General features: G+C 37.4%; 1 protein-coding gene across 1 annotated transcript; it reads right to left on the reverse strand.

The window, feature by feature from the left end:
- Window positions 1-1,101: 1,101 nt before the first annotated feature.
- LOC149849010 (putative methyltransferase PMT7) lies at window positions 1,102-16,745 on the reverse strand. The gene is made up of 4 exons (XM_090013131.1): window positions 16,562-16,745; window positions 6,065-6,311; window positions 5,841-5,979; window positions 1,102-1,306 (listed from the first exon to the last, which is right to left on the reverse strand). Exons 2-4 carry the CDS (start codon window positions 6,295-6,297, stop codon window positions 1,148-1,150), a joined length of 531 nt encoding a protein of 176 aa, XP_089869257.1. The 5' UTR covers window positions 6,298-6,311; window positions 16,562-16,745; the 3' UTR covers window positions 1,102-1,147.
- Between the last annotated feature and the right edge of the window lie 5,974 nt (window positions 16,746-22,719).

Here is a 22,719-nt window from a genome sequence, read left to right on the forward strand (position 1 = left end):
AACCCTCCATCGCCACTCTCAACTACAACTCCCATACAGAGCTTAATTGGAGTCTGTTCCTACTTGGATCAACTCTATCTATACAGACTCCGTTTTTTTTTTTTTTTGAAATTGATCCTAGTAGAAACATATTGGTTTGGATGCAGTAGGCATTACTAAATCCAACCTAGTCAAATGTTGCATATTTGGGGCCTGACTCCGTTTCAGATTACAATTTAAGTAGCTAACTGGATATGCCCTTTACACGTAATTGGATTTCAAGTATCCATAGGATACTGATTGGGATGTGATACACTGAACTGAATCTGTATCTGATTATTGAACAAATGTCATTCGCTCTTATTAAATCCGACTAAATGGATTTGGATTCTGTTGGACATCTGACCTCTAATACAACCATTGAGGTCCCTAAATCCAAGACCATGTGCCCAAAATCAATAAATTATAGGCATGATAAAATGCTTCATATCTATTAGACCGCCACCAAGACATCCCCAATGATGTGCAGATCTGGGAGTACAATCTGTGGAACAATGAGATGGTAGGTGGTAAATCCACTATCAATCCAAGAGCTAGTGGACCCTTCCCATTTTTACTCGCCTTTTCTTTTTAAAAGCAGAGGCCTTCTAGATCACAGGGGCTCCACACATCTGGCTAGGGTAGGTCAGCTTAAGACATTTAAGTTGGATGTCAAGAGTTTGATACTCGGGAAGGGCAACCCCTGCCTTAAGGGAAGGGGGAGTACTCGAGGAGTTTTATACTGTGAACACCAAAACAGGGCATGGTCAACATGACACCTTTCAACCTGTAACAGGACATGTAAACTAGAGTGTTGGTTTCTCCCCATTATCAAGAAAAAAAAAGTGTCACCTATTATTGAGTACTCTTGTTCAAATGGCAGAAGCTGCACAGCAGGATCCAAATTTTTCTTGGCAATTCTATGAATATCTTCCAACCAGCAAATAGTTACTCTAGTAATAATAGTACATTGCATGCTACATAGAATATCAGAGGAAAACACAAATCAGCACTTTTAGTAACTGATTGTTGATCATAAAAGAAAGTTGAGCTCATCTAATGAAATTACAGCAAAATGCATTCAAAGAATCGGGACCGCCTTCAGCCAATAGCTAAAAAGCTATACATACTAAGAAATTGCCCAAAATTTCTTTCTACATATCAATACATTTTCTTTATTGCCACTTTCATCCGAAAGAACATGTGATTCAGCATCCCACAGGAATTTAGGAGCTTGATCTTTGACTCTTGACACAATGACTGCCTCATCTCTGATAATAATGATACCCTGCAAAAGGAGATGATCTTATAAAACAGCTACCCTATGGTCCAATTCCAGGAAATAGGGTAAATCTCTTAAATGATGCAGAAGAGTTGTGAAATCTTACATACCCATTGAGAGTGCGAAAATGTCAGGAAATATACCAAATACAACAATTATTTATACAAGAGAAATACATTCTCTGAACTATGTTATAAAGACATGGATAAGGGTACATAAATGCATAGTTACATGTATACATGTGGAAAAAATAGGCTAGTTGTATTAGTACCATACATTAGTAGAAACCCTTGTTTTTTATTCTTGAATTTCAAGCCCTATAGGAAGGAGGGCTCTCAAATCTTGCCTTGTACCACCGAATTCTTCAAAGCCCGCTTCTCTTATGTGGTGGGTGCGGATTATGACATCTCTAACATGGCTTTCAAATCCATAAGCGAAGAGGAAAGGAGGAGCATCACTAGCGCTTTCACCGTGGACGAGATCAAGAATGCTATTTGGTCTCTTCCAAATGGCAAGAGCCTGGGTATTGATGGGTTCCCTATAGAGTTTTTAAAGCTCACTTGGGAGTGTGTCAAGGCTGATCTACTTTAATTGATGATGGAGTTTCATTCAAATGCCAAGATACCAGGGGTTATGGGCAAGTTGACACTTGTCCTCGTCCCTAAGGACCCGCAAGCCCAAAACATTGAAAGATTTAGACCATCTCTTTGGTGGGCACCGTCTTCAAAATCATATCAAAGATTTTGGCAATGAGAATCAAGGGAGTTATTGGACACCTCATCTCAAAATGGCAAAGCGCATTCATTCATGGTCGCCGCCTCCATGATGCGTGTGTTACTGCACATGAGACGCTCCACTCCATCAAGCTCCAAGGTAAGAAATCTTTTGTCTTAAAAATAGACCCTAAAAAAGCCTTTAATTCTTTAGATTGAAGATTTTTGTTGTGTTGTATGCAAAAGATGAGGTTTGGTGAGAAGTGGAAGCATTGGATTGAAGGGTTTCTTTCTGCAACCTCGATTGTGGTCTCCCTTAATGAGGAGAATGGTGACTTCTTTATGCCAAAAAGAGGGTTGAGGCAAGGCAACCCGTTATCACTTCTTCTTTTCATCATGGCTATGGAAGCGCTATCGGTGATGATCTCACATGCCGAGGAGGCAGGTGTGTTCAAGGGATGCAAAGTATCAGACTCAATTACAAATTCCCACCCTTTTGCGGATGACTTGATTTTTGGGAAGGCTTCGGAGAATAACATGTGGACCCGATGAGTGTTGCTTAAATGTTTTTAGAAAATTTTCGGTTTTCGTATGAATGAAGGAAAAAGACAAATAATGGCGTTGAATGACCCTAATGGGGACTCCCAAAGATTAGCCCCGGCAATTTTTAATTGTGAAGAGGGTTCCTTGCCTTTGAAATACTTGGGGCTGCAACTACATTTGGGGGTCTCTACGGAGTCTCATTGGAGCATGGTGGATAAAATTTGATAAAAAGTTCAGTCTTGTGCTTCCCGTTTGCTCTCAAGAGCGGGTAGAATAAACCTTGTTTGTTTCAACATCTCTTGCTTCGCGCTTCACTTCCTATAAATTTTCAAGTTGCCCAAGGTAGAAAAGCACCTAAATACTTTCTTTCAAAAATTTATTTGGCACGGGTAGATCGAAGGGAAGTCTAAGGCGCCCATTAATTGGTCTTTTGTCTTCCAACCACTACAAGTTGGGGGATTAGGGATCCATAATTTGAGAAAATTCAACCTTGCCCTCTTGTCTAAATGGCTATGGAGGATATATACGAAAGAGGGCACACTTAGTCTAATCTTATTGGAAAAACATGATTTGGTGGGTTGGTGTTGGTGCTGGTCCGAAAATCATAAATGGAAAAAAGGTTCCAGGATTTGGAAAGGGTGGGTCACGACATTGGACCACTTCAATTCGGTTATTCGGGTGGAGGTGGGTAACGATACTCTGGTACTTTGTTTTGGCAAAGATGTTTGGTGTGGGGATACCAAACTTCGGAATAACTTCCCTAACTTGTATAATGTAGCTAGAGCCAAATAGTGATTTTTGGTTGAGTTTAGAAGAGGTATGGGACATTGTACTAAGAAGAGAGCCATCAGATATGGTCTTTTGCGAATGGACAACACTTATGGCATCATTATTGGAGGGTTACTCTTCCGGAGAATTAGATAGTTTTCCTGATTCTCAATGGGAAGATGAGGTTTGTTGGCCACTAGCTAAGGAAGGTGACTTTAAAGTGTCTACCATGTACCGTTTCCTTGGCATGCCCCCCCCCTACATGGCTACTGAAGAAATCTTTGTGGATGGTGGGCTCCCACTTAGAGGGTCTCTCATGGGTTGGATGATTCTTTGTGAGGCAGTTAATACGAAACTTAGACTCAAGCGTCGGGGGTGTCACCTTGCTAGCCAATGCTCGCTTTGTTATTGTGAGGAGGAGTCCACTTCTCGGCTCTTTTGGAATTGTATCTTCATCTGCACCTTAATGCACCGAGCGTGGAATGACCATTTCATGAATTGGGACAACATCGCTTTCCTAAGAGAGGTCTTGATTGCATCCCGCATGAACTCAAAAGGCTCTCGCTGGAAATTTGTATGGCGTGTATGGTTCTTAACAGCTTGGAGACTTATTTGGCTCGAAAGAAATCAACGCATCTTCAAGGGGTAAGGCTCCTGATCTGGAAGGCATTTTGTACCAGCTGAAGTGGGAAGTCAAGGAACGGGTGCATCGCAAATGGCCGGACTGCTAACTGATTGGTTAGGGAATAACAGGGCCGCGACATGAGCACCATGCTCGGTCACATTCGGTTCTGCACGTTTCCTCTCTTTGCTGCTGATTTTGGATTGGTCATGTTCTAACTTTGTGTATTGGGAATGAATTTGGCTATTCGGTTTGAATGGGGGTGTGATACCTCATCACACGCCACCTAACTAGATTGATCTGTTACATTGTGCCTATTTCTAATAATTTTATTATCTTTTCTCTAAAAAAAAAGCCCTACACATATAACCTAAATGGTTTATATGGTAAAAAACATGTTACAGATTGTCAACTTATATTTTGCAAGCAACTCCAACTCCTCCTTTTTTCGATCGGAGATGTTTGAAAAGTGTCCTACCCATCCTTCCTTTTAAAAGTTTCTCTATATTTTGCTCTGATGTCATTATATTGAAAAATGCATCGTGAATATATCTATAAATTATACTGAACATCAACTATTGTATGACAACGCTTTCTAGATAGTCACACTTGCACTACTATTTATTTGTCTACTGACTTGGACTACCGTGAAGCCTATGGCCTATAGCAAATACTAACAAGTTGACCATCATTTACTGCCCTTGACATTTTTTGGAACTCGTTGTAGGACTCTCCTGAATAGGACTACCAACAGTATTTTCTGATAACTTATAACATATGTAATTACCACTGAAAATACAATTTATTGTGTTTATATGTTTTGCAACTTTGTAAAACTAGGTTTGGTGCTAGTCAAAACAAAGTACTGCTATGAAATTATGAAATATATTGGTGGCACTAAAAGTTTGTGAACTTGTCAACATCTGAAATCTGGTGTTCAACATCATAATTATTTTAGTATCAAACTATGGTTTCCCATGCAATTAACCAATGAAAATGTGCAGATTCTTTTGAAATCCTCAGCCATCATTTCCCAGGCTCCTCCAAAACAGACCTCTTTCTCCATTGTCCACTTTCTAATGTTGCCATAATGGGTTTCAACCAGAGTTACCGGAAACGCCTAGGTAACTGGGGAAGCGCGCTTCCCCGAAGCACATTTTTTGGGGGAAGCGCGCTTCCCCCATTTTTTTCATTTTTTTTTTGTATTTTTATTTTTGTTTTTGTTTTTTTTTCTCTTTTTTCGCTTCCCCCTCGCTTCCTAGGTCGCTTCCGGTTCACTTCCAAGACGCTTCCTGATTCGCTCCTAAGTTGTCTCAGCTTCCGCTTCCGGTATCGCTTCCCGCTTCCTCGACTGGCAACCATGGTTTCAACTCTTTCAGTGACCTGTTGTGTTAGTCTTCATGGCTGACTAGGAGCGGGGGTGGCAGATTAAAATTCCTTTTTTTTTCTCCTCCCATGGGTAGTAAGGAAGGTTGGTTTCTCCTCCCCCTCCCCTCCATGCTATGATTGTAACCTTTTATCTAGTATACCTAACATAGTAAGATTTTAGGTATTTGCTGCCAATTTAATGTTTGCACTCAAACACGACAAAATAGCATATTTTCATTTGGATTTTGACTTTCTGAGGCAGAAATTGAAGAATAGTTTTACAATGTTTTTTTACCAAGTAAAATTTCACAAAACATGCATTGGCATAAAGAATGCAAACAAATAACATGGCACATGAGAAACCATGGAGTTCTTTCAACTTGAAGAATATAAGAACTAAGCAGCTTTCTCAAGGCATTGCATAAAAAGAAATGAAATGTTGAATAAAGTGGACATCGTAAAATGGACTATCTGCAGAATCAAAGAAGCACCATAAGAGGGTCATGCAAAAAGTGTAGCACGGTACCTGAGGCCGGATGATCCTATCCATTTCTAGCATAATATCTTCCATTAAACAACCTTCACCTCGGTTCTTATAGTGTGAAAAAAGGTGAGAAGCATGTAACAGATCATACGTTCTTGGGTATGTGGAGAAAGGCACACACCTGAGGTACCAACAAGTTGGAGATGGACCATAAAAAATATGCACAAAAGGAAAAGAAAAAAACCTAATGATGCAGGTATTCTCACCAATCATGGAAAGCACCAATCAGCCCACGGTCATATATTGCAGCTAGTGTGTTCTTCATAGTCACAGGAACTAAATTCATAACCCACAGAGGCAATTTACTTAAAGCAACTGCAAACCCACCACAGTAAGCATTCATATCCATGACATTCTGAATTTCTGTATAGTTGGTTCCCATCAGCTGCTCATATTGAATCACTTGCTCTTGCCAAAATATGGTATTCAATCTAAACATGTCTGGACTAATGCCTGTAGAAGGCAACAGATCAGAATAATCAAGGAAAAAAAAAACTATCCACAGGAAAAGGAGACTATGGTTTGTGTTCTTCGGTTTTACAAACATGATAAACTAAAAATATCCTCTAGTTATGGTTCATTTGCAATGCATGCAAATTACCATCTGTATGAAAGTAAACTATATATGCGGCACATAAATTTCCACATCTTTCCCTTGAAAAGTTTTCATGATTGTTTCTAGCTATCGCCATTGTTCCACATTGACCAAATTGGACAAATGTTAAACTAAGCTGGTGATGTGCAACTATGTCCATCTTTAGGTAAGACTTATCAGAACTGCTTTGGTCAATAAGTCATGTCACCAGCCAAACAGGTCTCTGATTCAACATATACCAGGGGACATCATCCAGCATGATTAACAAAAGGGGGGGAAAAGAAAAAAAAGGAAGGTAGCTCAAAACTAACACCTAAACCCTTTGATTTAACAGAAAGCCCCAAAGTAGGTAAGAAATCACAAGGATTAGAAACTGAAAGTAAATGAAACGTCATCTAGAATACTTCCCTGCAGCTAGGCCTGGTAAACGAGCCTAACAAACCGAACAGGGCATGTTCGGGCTTGGCTCATTTACCAATGGATTGAGCTCGTGGCTCGGCTTGTATTTGTGTTTAGCCGAGATGAGCTTGAGCTCAGCTCATCCCTGAATGAGACGAGTTGAACATGAGCTAGCTCGTTTTGAAACATTTCATGTTATTTATGCATGGAATATATATATATATATATACATATAATGCACTTAAAATATTATAATTTTTATATATTATGCTTAATCGTTCATATTTTATGTATATATTTTTCATTCATCCTTCTCTTTTTATATACATTTTATGCATTTTTATTTTTATATATTACACTTACAATATATATTATATATTAAAAATATATATTTTATCTATATGAGCTCTCCCAAGCCGAACACCCTATGATGGGGCCGACTTGTTTCATCTTAATGAGCTACTCTTGGCTTAGCTCACCAACTATATGAACAGATCACAAACAAGTTCATGACGAGCCGAACCGAGCCGAGTCATGAGCTGCTCGGTTCGTTTACCAGCCCTACCTGTTGAAAAATATTTCACTCAATGGATAAGGCAACTGAGCTTGAATCAGGTGTGTTTAAAGGCACGCATTACACACACTGTCTTTCAAGCGATAGTTGCCCCACTTAAGATCAAGTCCTTTGTGCAATGGGTATTCGTGCAACTTTGCTCGCAGGATACAGCTGAGCTTTTGCCTTCTCGCGAAGATCAACCCAAGCTCTGCACTGGGTGAGACCGATAAACTCGACATGAACCACCTTGAATAGCCTCTTGACTATGTATGGTTGACTTAATCTCTACTATAGGCTAGACCCTAAGCTCAACTTGTTAAAATGTATTGATTCATGTATATGTATATATTATATATTTTTGTAATTGTTTTATTATTGTAATAGTTTTTTGCCCATGTAGGGCATTTTGGTTATTTGCACTTATGTAATAGGTATTGCCCATTAGGGGCAGTTTTGTCTTTGTACATTTTTGTTGTCTTTTCCCTTTTTGTATGAGGGTATATTGGCCAAAGTCCAAAATAGTCATTGGGATCTCCCCAATGGCTATAAATAAAGCCGTTGGGAGCATCCCAATGGCTGTATGGCCTCTTGTAATGCCTATTTAAATGAGCTAAAACCCTCTCTTGTTTCTTAATGCTTTTCTAAGCATTCTCTCATAATAAAGATCATATTTTTAAGTGTTTTGTGTTCTTTTGTATGCCCATTAGTGGTTATTGTAATCTTTTGTATTTGCCATTGTTTGGCTTGTGTATTGTCCCTTTGTGGACTTGTGTTTGAGCATTCTCTTGTTGTCTATTGTATGCCCTTGGTGGCTCTTTTGTATTTCTCTTGTTTTCCTTACATGGTATCAAAGCCAAGAGAAAAATTCTTGGTATTTTGCTTATTTGGGTTTTGGGATTCCTTGGTTTAGATTCATGCTTCGTGAAGAAATCATGATCGATGTATGGCTTGGGATTCAAGGGAGTTCTTGACTCGGTATATAACTTAAATCTTTTAGTTATTTTTACTTGAGTTGTCTATCTCATGCTTTATGCATGAAAAAAACACTCATTTTCTTATATTTGAAAAATTATTTATTATTTCTTAAACTTTTTTGAAATTTCCTTTGTTTTATGATTGTTAATTAGTAAATGATTGGGTTTTTTTGAATTCCCTTGGGTATATGGGGTTATTTGTTAAAATATTTAAAATGATTTTTCAAATTTATTGTTAGATTTAAATTGCACTCATATTTATGCTAAAATGCTTTCACAGGGCTTATATTATTTTGTGAAATAATATTTATGCAAGTGTATGCTTTTATAAATCTTTTTAACATGTAAGTATGTGATTTATTGTTTTTTGAGTTTATGTGTTCTTGACACTTAGATACTTTATTTGAACACTTTGTGGTTATAAATATCAAAACATGTCCTTATGTATGACTTCAAATTTATTGTGTTTTTTATCCTTGTATTGACACTTGTTTTGGTTCTGACGGACACTTGATTGACCTTTGGTTCTATGAGTGAGTTGTATCACTCAATTGCTTATTTGGCCGTTGTTTATTAGATGCTTGTATCGATCTTCGTTAATGATGGTTCAATTGTTATTTGCTTGTGATTATTTTGGTCCTTATGAATTAAATCTCATAATATTGCAAAGTTTATTGCTTTTACCTTGATTTGAGTATTGTTTTCAAATCTCCTTGCTTATCAACATTAATTTGTTTCCATTAAAATATTATTTATTGCTTGTTTTCTTCACTCTCTCCTCTTATTTGAGTAATTTTTCCTTTGGTTAAGAGATTTTGTTTTATAAGTGTGGTGAGTTATGTGCACCCGTTGAAATTGATATTGTTGCTTACAATTTTACAATCATTTGTGAGGTGAGGGATGTGCACCTCTTGTAGTTGTAGCTGGTTGTTATTATCATTTTAGATAGCCGGTATTGCAGGTGCATGGTCAATGGTTTGGTTATTGCTAACATTTGTGTTTTATCTCTTATCCTACGCGTTGATATACTTAAATTTTGAAGATATTGAATTGGAGGTCAAAGAGGTGATTGATTGTAATGAGCAAACTATTGTTGAAATTTGCAAATATCATTTATTTTGATATGATTTGTTGTATGTAGGATTTTTAAAATCTCTCCATGTACTTTATAATCTTTTTTGCTGCCCACATTTCCTTGTATGAAAATTGTTTATTCATTCATGCATCTTATGTGTATTTCATTGATAATAATATTTATACTTTTATGATTGTTGTTTGGCCCTTTGTACTTAAATCAATTTCGGGTTGTGTGAGTGAATCCTAATGGGTTGTGATTTATGAGATTGCTCTCATTCATTATTATGTGCATTAAATATGCTTTAATTGCATGTTGGATATATATGTTGAGGATATTTAGATTTGTTCCATGTTGGTTATCTTGCATTTTTTTATGAATTTAATTAATTCCTCATTTATTGTAAACTCCCTTGAGTTCTTACATTTAATATACATGTTTTCGGGTTTTTTATGAGATGTATCTTTATTTGAAAGTTTACATAAGCCTTTGAGACATTATTGCAAAATTGTTTATTTTATGTCTAACATGTGTGTGTCTTTTAGACTTTAAGGATAAGAATTTTTAATATGTTTAGAATTTATATTTCCTTGAAAATATGTTGTTTTTATATGATTGTCTAAACAAGAAATTCTTAAAAAATGGTTTTGAAGTATATTCCTTGTGTTTATCTTAACGACTATTGTACCTTGCTTGAATTGTTGCTAATGTTTCTAGCTTAAGGTGAACATCTTACTCGCTTTTAAAAATGGTTTAGTTTATAGTGTTTTTATGTTTTGTTGGAGAACTTAACCATCCTCTCTTCATATATATATATATATATATATTAATCTGTGTTATTCTTGTTCAAAATATATATTTGTTTTGAAACTATATACATATATCTTATAACTATTGGGTTAAAATGTTTTCTTTTATGATATCTTCCTTTGTATAGTTGGAACCTTTGTTTTGTTCTCTCTGCAAGTTCTTAAAGATGATATGGGTCGAGAAAGAAATTTTATTTTTTATGCATTATGAAGATGGAGATAGCCGATAAGAGCATTTGGTGAAGATTATCAATGAAGACTTGGATTCTTCCCTTTGTTTCTTTTTGTATTTTCAAACTTTCGGTAATCACACTGTAAGTTTGAAGGGTAAAGTTAAAATGTATTAATTCATATATATATATATATATATATATATATATATATATATATATATGAGTGTATATATTCATATAGGAGTATATATGTATATATTAACTATTTTATTATTGTATAGGTTTTGTCCATGTAGGGGCATTTTGGTTATTTGCACTTATGTAATAGGTACCCCTCATTAGGGGCAGTTTTGTCCTTGTACATTTTTTATATTTTTTTTGTCTTTTCTCTTTTTTGTATGAGGTATATTGGACAGTCCAATATAATCGTTGGGATCTCCTCAACGGCTATATGGCCTCTTGTAACGCCTATTTAAATGGGTTAATTGGGATCTCCTCAACAGCTATATGGCCTCTTGTAATGCCTTCTCTTGTTTCTTAATGCTTTTCAAAGCATTCTCTCATAATAAAAAACATATTTTTATGTGTTTTGTGTTCTTTTGTATGCCCACCAGTGGCTATTGTAATCTTTTGTATTTGCCACTGTTTGGCTTGTGTATTATCCATTTGTGAACTTGTGTTTGAGCATTCTCTTGTTGTCTATTGTATGCCCTTGGTGGCTCTTTTGTATTTCTCTTGTTTTCCTTACACAACTTAGGCACTGACCCTAGGCTAAACTTAGGCAAAGCCTTGACTAAGTTAAGGTCTGAACTTACTAGAGTGAGAAATAGGAAAAGCACTAGAGAAAAAGAGAGCGTGAGTGAGCTATGGAACTCAAGAGAGAGAGAGAGAGAGAGAGAGAGAGGCGAGTAATGGAGAGAATGAGAGAAGGTTGGGGTATATATAGGCCCCAGACCAACAACCAGAAATAAAGAGCCTAGGTTGGCCAAACAACCAGCCTTAATGGCCCAAACGACTTGTCAAGGGAGGCACACTGGCTAAGCATGGTCAACAGACAGAAAGGTATAACCTTGGTCCAAAACGACCCTACCAAGGTCAAGAAGGTTCAAATCTTGGGTCGCGGTCAGCAGTCAATAGGGAGGAGTGCCTAATAGACAGTTTGACCATAAATGCCCCATGCAAAAGACGTTGGGCAGGTTCTGGTCAAAGTCAAAAGGGTTTCAACGGATAAGAAGACTGGGTCAAGGTACAAAAGAGTATGGTCAAGGCTCATAATGGGTAGGTTAAATACTTGGAGATAAAATCATCCCAAAATTCCAAAAAAGATTGGTCAAAGACCAAACCAAATTGAATTGAGTCGAGCTAAGCCAGACTAGACCGAAACCAAAACAAAAACCAAAACTCAAATCTAAGTCCAAGTCTAAAATCCAAAGTCCAAAATTCAAGGTCTAAAGTCCATAGTCCAAAGTCCAAGGTTCTTCAAGGTTCAAATTGATATGTCCCCAATGGGTCTTTCCCATAAAGGCAACACCTCACTTAATAAAGCCAAGTGAAGCTCTCACACTCCTTAATGTGGGACTAAACTTGTAGGAATAAATGAACACCCACTAACTTAGGTAAATGTAGGAAGATGAGTAAGCAAACCTAAATAGTTTTGAGCCAAAATCCCAACACTATTTGCAACTAAAACATTTGAATAAATTGAAGCTCTAGAATTAGTCTGTTTTTTTTACTCTAGAAACATGATCATGTACATAAAACATGCCATCCTTTAATGGGTAACTTGAAGACAATATTTCAAGAACTCATAAATATGGTTCTTACACAACACATATATGTTAGATGCCTAAGTAGTCAAAAGTCCTAGGTGCTGCTTAGCTGCTATGCTCCTAAACGTCATCAAAGCATCCAAAAAATAAAAAATAAAAATACCAAAAGAAGAAGAACAAGAAGAAAGAGGACCAGATGGGAGAAAAAGAAGAGGAAGAACAAAAGGGTGGGGGAGAGTCGGGAGACAAATAAGATGAAGATGGATGGGATTGACCAAGTACTCTCTAGAGAGAGGGAGGAAGAGTACTTGGACTATCCTGTTCCTCTTCTTCTTGCGCTAGCTCAGAGAGAGAGAGAGAGAGAGAGAGAGTCTACTACTTTTTCTTTAGAAAAATAAAAAATTTTGAGTCTTGGTTGCCTAGTTAACAGCTTGCCTAGTCAACAAATAGAAGACCTAAGGCAACTAGTCGATCGACTAGTAACTGGCCAGTGCTGGGACTAAGACAGTCAGCCAGGATCTAGGACAACTAGGCAACTAGTTGAATGATTAGTAGTGCATTTGACCACTAGGCAGATGCATTGCTGATTTGTACCCTCCCAATATCCCTCTTGCCACTACTAGTATTCTATTAAATATTCTTTCCTACAGTTGGTTAATTTTGATTTTACTTTCTATTTTCTTCATTTAGGCCCTGTTCAGAAATAACATTTGAACTGAAAAACATTTATGCATTTCAAATTTTTATTTTTTGCATGGTACATCAAGCATGTTATTTGCTACTGAAGGCATAACAGCTGCATCTTGTAGATACTCTTGGATAGAACTAATCCATGGGCACAAATAGTTCATAGGCAAAAATTGAGTCATTTGGGTCCTGAGTGAATAATTGAATGGACAATTCAATCAATCATTCTTGGCCGAAAGAGAGTATATTTATTGGGTGAGAAAACAGGGAAATCCCACATTACCCACTGTCTGACAAGTTGCATTATATGTCAACCCATGCACGTGTATAAGACGGACTCTCCAGGTAGACAGAAAAAGGCAATAAGACTATCTAGCCTACACCAAAGGATGAATTTGGTTGGACACTCCAGGCAGAAGCAAAAGAGCAATAATTTGTTAAAGTATATATATATATATATATATATGACTTTTGTAATGTCCACTAGGGGCAAATTCATCTTTTCACTTGTAAATACGCATGTCCATTAGGAACTTCCTTTTTTGTATTTTTATTATTTTTGTTTTTATATTTTTTATTTTCTTTTTGTTGGAATAGGGTCGTTGGGGACCCTCTCCAATGGTCACAAATGTGACCGTTGGAGGGGCTCCCAATGACTCTACGGGAGCCCCTATTTGCTCCCTCTTGTTGTATAAATAGGGGGTCTTGCCCCACTATAACGTAAGGCTTTTGAGAGCCCTTTTCAATAAGAAGTTCATTTATATTTTTAAGTCCTCTCTCATATTGTGTGTTTGTCACTTGCCACTTTGTGGCCTATTGTATCTTGCCCATTAGTGGCCTCGTACTTGTATGCTTGTGCATCTCTTATAGTCATTTTTTACATTGTTCTTTGCCTAGTGTTTCATTACATAATTCTCTCCAACTTGCTGAAAAGGATGAATCATTATCTACTTGTTAGACAAATCTAGACAATCAAGTTGAAAAAGAAATGGCATGCAATTTATTTGCCTAGTTGATAATTCCTTGGCTCAAAAAATTTAGAGAGTGAGCAGCAAAATGAGTTGTACTTGACAAAAGGTGACACAGAAGCAAAACAAATCTGGTTGCAAGATAGAATGGATAAAATAAACAAACGAGCTGAGCTTGACTGGGCTAATGAGTTTGTCAGGCTTGATTAAGCCAATTTAAGCTTGGTTTCCGACACGGATTGGTTTTCTTTCTTGCAGTCAGCAAGTTGCTTCTTTAGATGAATGGTGTCGGACTGAGAGTGATGTACATGGGAATTTTTTAGGTTGTTCCATACTTCTTGGGTTGTACTTGAGTCAATTACTTGTGCTAGGATCAGCCTGATCAGTATTATAAATTTATAATGGATTAAAGTTTGCTGCAATCATTTGTATGTATGACTTAGCAAATTCCATTTTTTTATATTTTTTTTTCTTGGTCCAAATGACCCCATGGATGTGATTTACATGCTTTTAGTGGCAACCGGCTTTTGAATTGCCAGAATCCGACTTGTATACGGTTTTTCCAGTGATGCAAAATTCGATGGTTGTAAATGCATCAATTTTTTCTGACTCAGAAAAAACATGACCTAAGGGTCGTTTCCCACTAAATCAAGCATGCTGAACACATCTACGAAGTTAGATTGAGTTAAAACAACTTGCATCATGGTGATTTCAACTAGATTGTACCTACAATCAACTGAATTAAATAGATGTCCTATATATAACTGTCACCAGTATCGGCAATATTTTGAAAATAGAGCAAGAAATACTGATATTTTAAGGTAGTCGATATTAAAGGAAATATCTTGTGATATTTTCAAAATGTTGCCAGAAGACAAATTATTGCGATAATATCACAATATTTTTTAAAAAAAACTCTTTTTTTATATTTCAAGTTTGTGTTTCCTTTTTTTTGTTTTTTTATATTTTTGGAAGAAAAATAATGCATAACTTATTATTCTCTTATCTTTTTGGTTATTATTTATATTTTTTAATTTTTTAAACTCCTGAGATTTTTCTGAGTTTTTTCAACTTTTGAAAATCTCTCCAAGAAATACCCTTGCCAAGATAATACCTTGAACAATATAGGTGACTATGATACATATTAAGTGCACATTAAACCTCAAAAACAATGGAGATGTCAAAGAGAATTAGATATGTGAGTGAAGAATGCCATGCTAGGATCGCACATCCATCAGCCCCTGTAGAGTTTTTAATGTATGGTGAGGGGAAGCCACCTACACAAATAGCTTAAATCTGACCTGGCAAAAGAGATTGGACCTGCATCGCAGGTTTAGGCCAATATCCTGTGCGCTTCAATTTTAAAAAGTCAATTAAGACTTCACTTCTTTGTATACAAGAGATCAGGCAACTAACATTTTCTAGGGCTGGTAAACGAGCCGATCTGCTCATGCTCATATTTAGCTGAGCCGAACTGAAGCTAGAGCTAGAGCTCATCCGTGAATGAGACGAGGCAAACACAACCTGGTTCATGTAAAAAATTCCACATTATTTATACATGGAATATATATATATATATTTTATATACTACACTTAATAATTCGTGTTATATATATATATATATATATATATATATATATATATTAATATATATATTCTATGCTTCTCTTTACATATTACACTTACATATATATTATGCATAAAAATATATATTTATCTATACAAGCTCACCTGAGCCAAGCCAAGCCAAGCCAAACACCCTTTGTTCGAGCTCGACTTGTTTAAGCTAAATGAGCTGCTCGTGGCTCAGCTCATCAACTATGCAAACCGATCGTGAATACATATGTGACGAGCCAAACTGAGCCGAGTCATGAGCTGCTCGGTTCGCTTACCAGCCCTAGCCATTTTCTTGTGAATAATTCATTTAAAGGATTTCCTTCAGCTACTAATGCAATAGGTAAATAACAAATGAATATAAAGAAACAAACGATGATAAAAGAGACTTTCATCATGCCACAGAAAAATGTGGGTTTCATCAACATATCCAACAAAATATGACACCAACAGATAAACAACTACTAAGAAAATATAAACACCATATCCGCTTGTTTCAAACAAGGCGCAAAAGAAAGCCCAATTTATGGCCTCAACTTTTGCCTTTTATCTTTTTCTATTTCAGATCCTAGTGATGTATAAGCTATGTAACATGGGTACTCTACACCTCCAAAGCACCCATGTCAACATGGTGCAACATGGGTGTGGGTGCAGCACCAGACACAGCTGAGTATAGATCAACAAGTGTTGGATGCAGTCAACCCCGCACCAACCATTTTGGTCCAATTTTGGACTTGGTCAACTTTGACCAAGTCCAAAATCGTCTAGGTTTTAAAAACTTATAATTGTAGAATTGTAAATATATTTTATGGTACACACACACACACACACATATATATATATATATACCTTCACACCACCCGCACCCGCATCTGTACCTCCACCTATGTGACATAGCATATAGGCAACAAAGATTTTACACACAAGCATGCTTTTGTGAGTGCAGTGTTTGTTACCATATTAAGATTGTAACATAGAGCACATTGTTCTAGAGCATTGGCAATCTGGAACCGACTATCAAAAAACTATGCACTTAAACAATATTTCACATTGATGATTAGATGAATATAAATAAAATACAAACCTGTAGTTTCCAGACTCTTAGAATATACAGAAAGACGTTCTGGTCTTGAAGGGAGCTTCTTAATTTCTTCTTCTCTAGGACTAAGATTAACACAATTCTTTAGTGGTGTTTGCCATGATGGTTTCCTATCATTTCCTGAGACACATAAATTCAAAATTTTCTCCTTAGCATGCTCTAGACGACATGACTGATTTGCTTCCTTGATCCAAATAGCAGTTTGCACTTGTTGAGCTATGAGTTTCCAGCATAGTGTTGTTGTCAGATTGATCAGCCTCTCCCAGGTGATGATCCAATTCAAATCATAACTGGATCCAAACAGGTGATGATCCAATTCAAATCATAACTGGATCCAAAGTATATTTTGAGTTTTGTATCAACCATTCAGTTGAATCTCAATATCTGGATCCAATATTGGGTTACCCAACCCAAAACTATCCACAAAACTCATAAGTTTGACCCATATACATATGATAATCAACATAAATCCAAATCATCAAGTTGGACTTACCTTAATATCATGCAAACAATAGTCCATCATACATGTACATGAGTCCCAAATTATAATTGGTTCAGTTTCGATCCTGGTCTCATTGGTTCAACTGGTTTCAAACGAGTCCACTTGGTCCAATCTAGTTGACTAAATCCCATCCAGTTCACTTGAATCTCCAAGACTGGTGAGCTTGAATGCTAGTACTTGGATCCAATCTAGTTTGAATGGATCTAAACAAATTTAATAAGATCTATTCAAACATTTAGGTCCAAATTTAGTTGGCCCAAAGTGCACTGAGTCAGTCCAAAGGCTTGACCCACTCTAGATGCATTTGATCTATATCAATGGGTCTGATCCATTATGATATTTTGGTTCAATCAGATCCAGTCTTGTTTTACTGGATCCAAATAGACCTGATCCATTGTGATTTGGTCTATATAACCAATCTGAACATCATGCCTGCATCCATTAAGACAAGAACCACTTTTTTTTTCTTCTTTTTCTTTTTCTTTTCCATTTCTTCTCTCTTACTTGAAAAGGGGGGCTGGGGGCAAGAGTGGAGAAGGGGGAATGTCGTAGGAGCTGTGAACACCCCAAATTTTCCAAAAATTCCAAAAATGACCTTTTTGCCCCTGACCTCCGTCATCTGAGTAATCGGGTCAATTTTTAAAAAAAACTCCATTCATCCCTCGGATTCGTTAGAATTCGGACCCAAAGTCTTAGCTCTGACCCAATTTTGATCCAAATCGGATCCGATCCCCTCTTTGAGAAAAAAAAATTTCTCAGAAAACTCTCTTTTGTAAATATTTTTGCAAAAATACAAAAAATAAGTTTTAAATCTTTATCTCTCGTAAATCTTAGGATTTTATTTTAAAAATACAAAAAAATAGAAGAATAACACAAAAAAAAAAACCAAAACAAAATGGAAAAATCTACGAGAAAATCAAATTTTTTTTTTTTAAGGGGAGTCCCTCTTTGTAAAATCTTGAAAATTCAAGGAGGCTCCTCTGTAAAAACGGATTTTAGGGTTTTGAAAACCCTTCGTAAACGAGGAAGGGGCGAAAGAACGCCGCCCCCTCACTCTCACCTCTCTCCCCTTCTCGTCTTCCCTTCCACGACACACTGGAACCCCCATGTGCTCTCCTCCATAAGCCCTCCATCACCAACGAATTCACCTTCGGCCGCCCATCTCCAACAAACCCTCCCGAACCTTCCCCTTTTCCTCTTTAAAAAGAGCGCGCATGGCTCCCAATCGGCATCCAGCTTCTACCCCTCCATCTTCTTCTTCTCGATCCTCCTCCCTCCGATCCGTCTTCTTCTTCTGCTCTATTGGTCTTCCCCAATGATTGAAAGAACTTCAATCACGAAGCATCAACTACGCGGTTGAACATTAAGTCCTCTTCTGCAAAACAAGGCTATGGTCGATCAATCCTTCAGCAGTCCAGATTAATCCTGTAACGAAGAACCAAGGTGAGCTTCAATTTCAGCAGCGACAACAAAAGAATTGGATCCATCTTCATATTCCAGAGGGGGCACCAACACTGGATCGAATAAACAGTAAGTCCCCTTTCTCTTCTTCCTTTCCCTTTGTTTTCATGATTGGTTTCTCTTTTTCTTTTTTTTCTTTTTCTTTTTTTTTTTCTTTCTTGTTCTTATTTTGAAATACCCATGTAATACCGATTTGCTTGTGGCAAGATCGGTCTACATTTGTGTGAAATCAACGGAATACTCCATATTCCGACAAATTTTTTTTTTCTTTTTCCTTTCCCTTCTTCTTGTGACTCGTTTTATTCTGTTTACGCCATTTTCTTTACTGTAATCATCACCATTTTCCCGTTCATCTACCTCTGCATCTTGTTTCAGTATCAAAATTCATCTGGCTTCTTCATATTTCTCATTACCCGTGGTTGTTTTATAAGTTTTCTGAAGTAATCACATTAGCATCGGCCCTTCTCATCCTTTTTTTTTTTATATATACATCATTACGCTTTCATTTTCTTTTGCAGTCCCTGTAATCATTTTATTGAATTATTGAGTCTTGTCTTTTTTTTTCTTATCTTTTTTTATTATTATTACTATGACATTCGGCTCCCATTGCCTCATGTAGTTACTTCTGGGGAAATTAAATCTTCTGTTGGTAACGCGCATTGCAAAACCCATTATCATTTTGCAGAAATCTCTGTTAAGATTGATTTGCATCTACAGTAGCATTACACCTTAATAATCGATGATATCCCTCAATGATATCACCGGTTCATTTGGGCATAGCAAACCATCGTCATTTAGATTCGCAGTCTTCTCCTTATTGTGGTTGGCTCTGAATATCACTCTCATGTTAAGCATTTTTCTGTGTTTCTTTTGTGTGTCATCTATATTCGTAAACATTGAACCCCTGGATTCAGCATTATTTTGCTTTTATCTGATATTTAGTTTACTTCATCTGCATTTGATATGTGTATTAGCATTCATAACTTGTAAATACCATCACATGTTAACAACGGTTTGTCACATTTTCCATATATATCTGTGCATATTTTCATCACATACTACCAGCATGCATACACACAGTAGGCATACCTATTGAGTCCATCACTCCCCACTAGCTCCCCATTTCCAACATTTAAACCCAGTGATTCTCACTCCACGTCAATTCCCCCAGACGTATGTCTCTGATAACTCAACCAAATAATTTCACATGTATGTCCACAACAATATATTTGTCAATCTCACAGTAGTCTTTGTTCATTCCATTAATCCCAACCCTTTTCAGAATTTTGAAAACAATGATATTGTTCATTCGTTGCTGAGAAAGATGTTAAGGTTTCTATATATGGAAGTATTGTTGAGGCTTGTAACTTAGAAGGTATGATTAAAAAGGCTAAAGGATAGTCTTCTGATGTCAAGGACAAGCATGCAAGGACCCAATGGCTGGTAGTGAACAGGAGACCTGCATGTCTACAAGTGATGATTCAGATATAACAAAACTTATCAGGGAGTCGGTGTACTAGGGTCATATGATATTGTCACGGTAATATTTGACTATAGGAAGGTCATAGAATTGCAGCATAATGCATCATTTCTGGCATCCTTAAAGAAAGGAATCAGACTCACTTTTGCATGGTTCTGTCATCCATGATGTTTTGATAGTTCAATATCAAATTCATGATTTGTTGTAAAATGTGCATTAAAATTGGGTGCTCTACAGAATCACAATCAGATTACATCTGCTACATCCAGCCATTTCCCCACATCCTCATTTTACCTCCACCGTACTTACAATCACCATATAGTTGTATATTGATGCCTCCATTTGTATCAACCATTGTCCCTTGCTGTATCCACTTTGTAATGAAAGTTGTTTTTTTTTTTTTTGCTTTTCAGCACAACAATTATTTTTCTCATAAATCCACACCATTTCATTATGCCCCACTAACATGCATAACATCATTGTTCCTCATTACTTCACTTCCCATCTTACACTTGTATTCCATAGGGTATAATCGTATACCACACATCCACTGTAGTCACATATATGTTGTTCTTTAAAGTGTGCTTTCGCGTGTTTTACCTTCATAACTATCTGCTGAAATTATACACACGCAGTGCTGCTACCACTCTACGTGTAACGCCCCGAAATTTAACCCAAATTTTTTTAGGGATTTTTTTTTTTTTCAAGCGGAAACAACTAATAATTCTCGGGTTAAGCATTTCAGAACGATACAGGAAGGTAAAAGCAAACCACACCATTTATTTCCACTTCAATAATAATAAAATCCAACATCAGAGTTTTCACATTTAGTCTCAAAACAAAAATCTCAATCTGAAAGTAAGCAGAACCGCCAGGGAACAAATGGATCAAGTCTCGGTCAGCGCCTCATCCCGCATCGCTCATAGAACTACTCTTCTCCTGAAATTAATAGAAATTATAGGAATTAGACTACCACGTCTAAGTAGGAAAACTGTAATTATTCTTGCAAGTAGATCATGTGTCAGGTGTGTGATGTGGGTGTCGTATTTAAATTTCAGTCTAAACATAAACACCTAAGGAATTCGAAGCAACAGCAATAACAGGCCTATGTCTAAATAGAAAGGTAGATTATGTAACAGTTATACTTAAGCACAAAGAAACAGTTTATGCGACTACAACAATTAAGCAGGTAAGGTATTAAGCAATTAAAGCAGAACTTACACTAACATGAATAACATCAACATAACATCCTTAATATGAATTCAATTAACTAATCTATGCACAGTTTTAGGATGTCGCTTCATCATAAATACCGAGTATAAAGCATGATGAAAGAGTATGCAAATGTCTCTTTAATGACTCCAACATAGTGATACCTAACTGTTCTAATTAATGTTTATCTTTTCTTATCCCGCGGGTACACACGGGCCAAGGCAACCATCACAGAAGAGAATTTCCGGGGGTATATTATTCAGGGTTGTATTATTTACCCGAACATTCTAACTGTGACTGAAATCCCAAGGGAGCGGCCAGTGACCGAGAGAAACTCCCAAAGGCCAAAACCAAGACAGGATGCATCCCGAACTTCTGCAGAAGAACATGGAACTACCGCCTAGGACACAATTGGTAGTCCGGGTCCCCCGACTCTGAGGACTGGGACCAACGAGTCGCTTTACGCTCGAAACTAAACACATGTCCCCAGAGTTTTGTACCACCTACCCTCTCCAAGGTAAGCCTGAAACTGAGTGGGTTACTCTTTTTATTTAAATTTATTTCCCGAAGTACAGGGCATTTCCCCAACTTCCTTCTACTACCACGGCAGTAGAATTCCCATCCTTAGTTTATTTACCCGGGTATAAAACCATCACAATCCTTTGTTATATTTATTGCATAACCCACCCAAAGTGCGCTGGTGCCTCTAAACCAGTCAAGCATGGATGTTAAAATTTATGTGGTTATTAACCCTTTTTAACTTGAGTACCAAGGTAAAGCCTTCCAGTACCTGGTGATTCACAGGCCAGCCTTAAACCATAACACCCACACATAGATGAAAATTTATTCTTATTTATCAATCACTACCATGGTTTTCTTAAACTAAAAGAGTGGTTACAACTCTCTTTGACTGGAATCGTCATTAACTTAGCTCGGCCCTTTATAAGGATCCATGGTGATAAAATTTACTAAAATGATAATTTGCACATTCACAAACCCACTATTGATAGTGTAATATCAAAAAAAAAAAAAAAAAAAATTGGTTTGGGCCGGATCCGGATCCGACCCGGACCCGACCCGGGCCACCGCCCCTCGCTGTCATTAAAAGACAGCGAGGCAGGCGGGAGGAGGGTTACGAAACCCCCCTCACCGCCACTCGCTCTCTGTCTCTCCGTTTCCCTCTCTCGCTCGTCCACGGTCACCGACGCCGGCGACCCCCGACAGCCGCCGCCACCGACATCGGCGACCCCCCCCCCTTTTCCTTCCGGCGAGCTCCTCTTCGGCGAGTTCCTCCGAAAACCCCCTGGTACGCCATCGCTTCTTCTTTCTCCCTCTTTTCCCTCTCCGTCTCTTCTCTCTCTCTCCCTCATTTCTCTGTGTGGCCACGGGAGGGGTCAAACCCCCTCCCTTTGCCCCCTTTTAGCAGGGGAGGGGCACGACACCCCTCCCTGCTCTCCGTTTCGGTAGGGGAGGGGCCGAGCCCCTCCT

Source organism: Nuphar pumila, chromosome 1 (genome assembly GCF_984573655.1).
Source record: "Nuphar pumila chromosome 1, dmNupPumi1.hap1.1, whole genome shotgun sequence".
In the NCBI taxonomy this organism is placed as follows: domain Eukaryota; kingdom Viridiplantae; phylum Streptophyta; class Magnoliopsida; order Nymphaeales; family Nymphaeaceae; genus Nuphar; species Nuphar pumila.